Source organism: Grammomys surdaster, unplaced genomic scaffold, assembly GCF_004785775.1.
Source record: "Grammomys surdaster isolate TR1022 unplaced genomic scaffold, NIH_TR_1.0 172, whole genome shotgun sequence".
NCBI classification, from domain to species: Eukaryota; Metazoa; Chordata; class Mammalia; order Rodentia; family Muridae; genus Grammomys; species Grammomys surdaster.
The window spans coordinates 4270235-4277260 of NW_021604620.1; the positions used below are offsets into that span (position 1 = coordinate 4270235).

Consider the following 7026-nt stretch of genomic DNA (forward strand, 5'->3'; position numbering starts at 1 on the left):
ACAGACACACACACAACACCCTCACACCACAGACAGACCAACATACACACACAATACCCTTACACCACAGACAGACCAACACACACACATAATACCCTTACACCCAAGACAGACCAACAGACACATACAACACCCTTACAACCCAGACAGACCAATAGACACACACACAACACCCTTATACCCCAGACAGACTAACACACACACACAACACCCTTACACCCCAGATAGACCAACAGACACACACACAACACCCTTACACCACAGCCAGACCAACAGACACACAGACAATACCCTTATACCCCAGACAGACTAACACACACACACAAAATACTTCACCCAACAGAGGTGTAGTGCGAAATTTAGCAGAGCCAGTGTGTCTGGCATGAATTCCTGAGTGATGGCATCCAGACTTTGAAGCAGCCTTTTGTAAGCAGTCAATGATTGATTATTATCTGAAGTTCATGGAGTTGTTTTTCTGTTTTGTATGGCTGGGAATTTCTTGGGTAATGGCTCCTTCAGACAACTTCTAAATCAGACAAGGGGTTTTGGTATTCAGAAACTGACTTGCTAACAGTGCCTCTGTGTAACAATAGAGGCCTCTGCAAAGTGGTTTGGAGTTCAGTCCATCAGAGCTGACCCCCTGTGTGGGTCTGAGTTCCTATGAACACTGCTTGGGCAGACAAAACAGCCTAAGATGGGGGTCCCAGTCCAAGTGAGAAACAATGCAGGCTAGGGTAGAAGCTGGGGTTCCCAAACTCTCAGACAACCAGACGTCCTCTGGGAACCATGAGGAGTCAGGAACTGGGGCTGCAGGCGGGGGTGAGGGAGAGGGGGAGGATCTGGCTTAGCTCAGGGGTGAGTGTCCATCCAGAGTGCAGAGGGGCCTTCTGCAGGAGACTTAGGTGGCTCGACTCTGACAAAGGCTTCCCTCCATGGTGGTTTTTGATAAGATAGTCTCAACTTGTCCAAACTGTTTATTAGTAGTGGAAAATGGATGTCTATGACTTCCTCAGGGTGGACCAGAGATTCCTTCCTTTTGCAGGAAGGAATGTCCGGGAAGGGCAGCTTATTGGCTAAACCTTCAGGGCTGGCCCATCTAAACACCTCATTAGAATGGAGAACTCTGTGCGCTGTGCTACATGACTAGTGGTCACAGTCCTCATGTGGGGTGTTGTGGTCACGTGCTCCAGGACAGGAAGCGGGTCAGGAGTAGATGAACCGCCTACCGTTCTCAGTCGTGAGAATTTACCGGGGGTTTCTGAATCTGCTCAACCTTCCCAGTTTTTGTCTGGTAACGCAGTTCCACTTGCCCTACACCCCTGCTGCTAGCAAAAGCCGAGATACGTCCTCCAGTGCCTCTCTTTCTGATCATATTTTCAACCTTTCTGTGGCTTGGCTTCTCTTGATATTATTATTATTATTATTATTATTGGTTTTTCGAGACAGGGTTTCTCTGTGTAGCCCTGGCTGTCCTGGAACTCACTCTGTAGACCAGGCTGGCCTCGAACTCAGAAATCCGCCTGCCTCTGCCTCCCAAGTGCTGGGATTAAGGGTGTGCGCCACCACTGCCCGGCTCTTGCTAGTATTATTAAAGTAGAGAAACGTTTAATTTTGTTAGGTTCAACATACAAAGACCTCTCCTCTTGTGGGTATGCTGAGTTATGCCAGATGATCAGAAAGATTAAAAACACTGCTGTCACCATTTTACAAAACACATCAAAAGTGACAGTGATTATTTTGTGCTTAGTCTCTGAGCTGGGGTGTCTCCACTTTTCTTTTCTTCCTCTTACTAGAAAACAGCCCGAGGAAGCCAGAAGACAGCTAACCTGGATGGCTACCCTGGAGCTGGAGTTACAGGCGGCTGTACGGCACCTCGCCTGGGTGCTGGTAATCAACCCCGGTCATCTGGGAGAACAGCAAGCACTCTTAACGCTGAGCTGTTTCCCCTGCCCCCTTTATCTGTAGTTTTAAATTTGGAAACATCTCTAGATAAGCACAGAGTTGTACAAACCATAAACACGGGTTGAGAACGGCCTGCCGCCGTCCTCCCCTGTGGCACCCTGCCGTACCTCCAGGACCCGTTCTCCACTTCCAGCTCGAGGACTGTCTGTAGCCGCTGACAGTGGGAGGCCTCTAAGGTGATGGTCACTCTGCACTCCCCCAGAGGGAGAAGATGGCCACAGAAAGGCTCAATGTCGAAGGCGGATACCTGAGGTTGATGCAGAGGATACAGTGAGACGTGAGGCCACGGAACTGAGGTGCCTCGGGTTGCCGATGCCTGGCCAGGGTCACCCCCAAGCTGCCCCTGGAGCTCACAGGCATGGGGCCAAGGAGAAGGCAAGAAAGCGTGGGGCCACAGCTAGGTGGAAACATCAGGAAAAAGATAACAAAAACTGAATGTTCAGGCAAGGGGATAGGCAAGACAGAGGTTCCTGCTCCCTGGCACAGATTTAAGAGGTGGGAGCCAGAAGAGGAAGAGGAGGAGAGTGTGGGTTCCCTGGAGGAGGTGTGCTGGGCAGGCCCAGGTCAGCCTCGGACAGCTTCAGTTGAGGTTAGTCTTCAGGTCCTCAGGCGAGCCTTCTGGGGTGGGCAGAAGTTACAGATAGAGGAAGAAAGAATTTCCTCCTTGTAGCTGTCCTGATATTCTTTCCCTCACCCCCTTCCCCAGGATCGAGTCCCCTATCGGCAAAGCCACCCCTCCTCATACAAAAGGGAGAGAGCAGACAGATTACAAGAAATGCCATAGGCAGTACCCCACAGTGCCTGCTCCGGGAAGGGACCTCTATCCTAACCCCGATCCCTGATGAGATGGGCACCTGTAGGACTGAGAAGCCTTGGGTCCCAAGAGGGCCACATTGGTTAATGGAATGTTACTGGAAGGCCACACCAGAAAGGACATTCGCTCTCCCTTCAGTGAGATCAGAACAATGGGTGTGAGGGCCTGGAGGTGCCTCACAGCCAGTGTCGACCCCACCCTAACCTCATCGGAGAAGAACCATGAACTTCTGACCCCTCCATCTCAGAGTGCTATAAATGCCGTCTTGTGCCACCATGCTGTGTGTGTGTGTGTGTGTGTGTGTGTGTGTGTGTGTGTGTGTTTTGCTGGGGATTGAAAGCAATTAACAGCTCACATCTCCAAACTTGAGTTTTCTTTATAGAGCCCTCAGGTTTGAGCTGCCAGCCGCCACCTGGTGGCAGGTACTCAAACTGCAACCACATTTTCCTGGTTGAATTGCCTGTTTAATTCTAGACTCTGGCTGCTTCTAAGAAGGAGAACCCCCATACCACCCTCTTCTGAAACCAGTGTTTGAAAGGGAAGGACAGGAAACACCTGCGGAATTGGGGCTGGGGGATGAATTCCACCCTGGAGACTGCTATCTCAGAGCAAGGATCCCGGTTCAGACAAGAACCAAAGGTGAGTGTCCCGTGGGGAGGCCGCATCTCGGGAGCCTGCAGGCTCCCACTTACGTCCTCATGCCTCTCTGCCAGGCAGACTGGGCTCTCCTTCAGATGCCACACAGCGGAGAGCTGGCTGACATTCCGGATCTGGATGGAGATGGAAGCCTTCTTTCCCAGGCGAAGCAGACCGAATTGAAGGGCTGGGACATCGATGACCACAGCAGGTCCCTGGAGCACCAGAGGGGCGTGTCACTGCCTGCCTGGGATGAGGCTGGGTCTTGGTTCACCCCTCTCTCCCAGCTTCTCTGGGCATTCCCAGCTGCCCAGTTCCCACCCACCCACGGCACCTTAAAGGAGGCCTCGATGTGAAGAACCACTGGGAACGGTGAGTCTTTGATTTTACACTCCAGGTCCTGGCTGGTTGGGCCAGGTACCCCACCAGTTAGGTTTAACTCAAAATCTCCGACCTCGTTGGGCTCTGGGGGGAAAGAAGACAAGGAGGTGGAGATCAGCGGGGTGGGGTGGGGACGATTTCCTACCAGGCCAAGGCTTGATTTGACCACAGGACATCCAGGGTCTTGCTCAGGTATCCCTGCATCCACACCCTCCAACAGGAGAACTACCTATCAGCCCAGTGCAGGGCTCCACTTCGATGATGTGGCAGTGGCTGATCTTCCCCCACATGTATCTGATGGGTGACTTGCTGTTGTTCCACATCTGAAAGACACAGGCCGGTCTAGGCTGCCTGGGAACTGCCCTTCCATATCAAATCAGAACCTGCTGAAGGGCCGTGGGACCATGGGGTCCCAAGGGATCATACAGTGCTCTGCTGGCTGGTGACCGTCTGAAGCCCCAGGCCTCCCCTTCCAAGAGGCACCTTTCCTTCATGATGTAGGGATACAGTACCACGTCCTGCTGAAGACCCAGGAAAGAGTTCCACAGCCCTGACTTCAGAAGATTCTGGTACACTGATAAAATAAGTCAGAGGACCCTGGCCCAGGCATGTGCACCACCATAGGCGGGGGGAGGGGGGGTTCCCATGAACAGGATCAGGCTCTGTGTTGTGACCTATTGGACTCTATCTACACCACACCTACACCTAAGTACAGCATCACTTGGACCAGGTGAAGCTGGCGAGAGGATGCCTTACCTTAAAATCTTTCTTCACGGTGATGCCGATGTAGCTCTCGCCAGGGATGATGAGGGCATAGGGCTCTAAAAGAACCTGGAAAGGTTCTGCCAAGCCTTTCGCCTCGATTTCCAGGACGATCACATCATCCACCGAGTAGGAGTAGTCCCCCAGGTTCTCCGTCCCTGAGCTGAACAGAACCCACTGTGAGCTGGAAGTGAGTGTGCCTCGGCCTTTACCCCACTTGTTTGGTCTTGTGGACAAAAAAGTGCTCCGTTACCCCCAACCCCCAAGCACACAGTCATGTGACAAAGCCCACACCACAACAGTGCAAAGTAAGAACAGATCAGCTGAGAGCCTGAGGCACAGACCTGCTGCCTCCAGGGACACAGTGTATCCCCCAGACTGGGCCCTGTGCTCACTGGGGACCTGCCTCTAGCCAATGCACCCCAAAGCACCCAGGAGTGACCAGACAGGCTGCCCAGGGTGGCAGCGAGTCTCCCTCACCTAGGCTCGCTCCCTGCTCACCTCAAGGGCTCGGGGACAGCTTCTAGGACCATTTGTAGTACACTGTGGAAACATTTGAGCTGCAAGAGAAACTCAGTATGATAACCAGACTTGCCTTCCAGCCAGCCTGCCTGCCTGCAGTGACCTAGGGGACAGGGCAGGGATTCCTCTTTCCTGAGCCAGGGTGACAGAGGACTTTGAAAGATCGGCTACCCAGGGTCCTTTCTCCACCTTAAGGAGAATGAGATCCCTGCCAGGGCAGCAAAGAAAGCCCCAGCCCCCAAGTCGTATATTGGCTTTGATTAGCATCCTTGGTGTGTTATGTACCATCCCTTCCTATGGACGGCAAGCAGTTGCATGCTGGCTCCAGAGGTAGCCATTCCCAACTCAGGTTCAGACCATCTAAAACCAGAGCCCTGGCCCAGTCCTGTGGCACGCTGACACTGGGACAGGAACTCATGCCTTGCTCTGTAGGGGCTGCAGGGGATGGTGGCGATGGTTACGTGCTTTGATGTAGCTTAACTGTAAAAGTCATTAGGGCTGAGGGACAAGCTTGGGGCTGTCCTTCAGGAGGGACATGTGGTCAGAACTAGGAAATAACCTGTGGAGTCCTACACACCAGACCTGCATTCCAGCCCACATGCTTTGTCAGGCCCAGCTATAGTTTCAGGCTCTTTCAAGAACACAGATGGAGTTTGGGGGAGGACACACACACACACACACACACGGGGAGACACACACACACACACACACGGACACACAAAAAGCTCATGACCCCTGTCACTGGCTAATGAAATGACCTCATAAGGAGAAAAACTCAGGATGAACTCATGGTCTGAGTGGGCCTGGAGGATGCCCTTCTCGGGAACGATGGAGAAGGCTGTCTCCCTGTCAGGGTGGCACTTGATGCTGTCTGAGCTGTGCATCTCTCCAGGCATCAGAGGCTGAAGGTTGGGCTTCATGATCTGCCAGTGGAAGGCCAGCTCCACGTGTCTGTGGGGGCAACCGTGGGGGCAACCGTTCAGTGGACAGTGGCTCCGAGACCGTGTCTCCCCCTCAAGGCCCTCCCACTGGCTGGATGATCAATCTGCTCTATTCTGGATGAGAAGTGACCAGATCAGGCTTCAAGCTTTCCCCACAGAGGAGCTGAGGGAACTTAGGTAAAGACAGCAAGGGAGTCCAAAGTGGAGACCCCTACCGCCACCACAGCAGCTGGAGACTGAAACCACAATGAGTCAGGGGACATGGGCAATGCAAGATGTCACACTCTAATTATTACACGAGAGGAGTTCAGGCATCCCTGGCTGTCAGAGTTATTCTCTAAAGCGTTCCCCACCACCTGAGCCTTTCGGGTTTCCTGTACCCACCATACTCTCACTTTCTGCCTCTAGCCATGGCCTGCTGGGATGATAGGTGTATTCAGAGAGACCTACTAGTTACAAATAGGGACAGTGCCAGGTCTCTAACATCAGAAGGGGCAGGACTCAAGGCGTGCTGCTGGGGTGGTGGGGTGGGGGTGGGATACCAGATCAGTTCCTCCTGTCATGCCAAGAGACTGACTCCTGTGTGCCAGGGCAGCTCGGGCTGGAGGCTCACTAAGCTCGGGCTGATGAATGTGATGTTTGAAGGCTGGCCTAAAGACGTCCTGGCAGTGAGGGCTGAGCCTAAACCTAGCCTGGGGACCTGGAAGGAGTCTATGCTATGGACTTAGAATGGGGTCTCCGGAAGATCATCCTTAGATCCCTGCTGAGCAACACGGATGGGAAAAGGACGATCCAGCAGTATGACTGGAGAAATGGTGCAATGGAGGGAGTCAGTACAGGAGGAGGAGAGGGATGCAGGACAAACACACCGATGCTGCTTAAGAAAGCCTTGGGAATCATATTTACGTACGAGTACATATGATGCATCATATATGTGTGTTAACATGTACACACACACAGACACAGACACAGACAGGCAACACATACATACACAGACACACACACACA

The 7026-nt window shown here is 52.8% G+C and overlaps 1 protein-coding gene across 2 annotated transcripts in view; it reads right to left on the minus strand.

Annotated features, from left to right (window-relative positions):
- Positions 1-7026, minus strand: part of Dlec1 (DLEC1 cilia and flagella associated protein) — a 51180-nt gene that overhangs the window by 19391 nt on the left and 24763 nt on the right. For both annotated transcript variants that reach the window (XM_028767381.1, XM_028767382.1), the window contains exons 13-19: positions 5836-6028; positions 5057-5115; positions 4550-4718; positions 4023-4116; positions 3747-3877; positions 3469-3627; positions 2070-2209 (exon numbers count right to left, since the gene is read on the minus strand). In XM_028767381.1, the coding sequence (XP_028623214.1) occupies positions 2070-2209; positions 3469-3627; positions 3747-3877; positions 4023-4116; positions 4550-4718; positions 5057-5115; positions 5836-6028 (945 nt within the window). The remainder of the gene's footprint in view (positions 1-2069; positions 2210-3468; positions 3628-3746; positions 3878-4022; positions 4117-4549; positions 4719-5056; positions 5116-5835; positions 6029-7026) is intronic.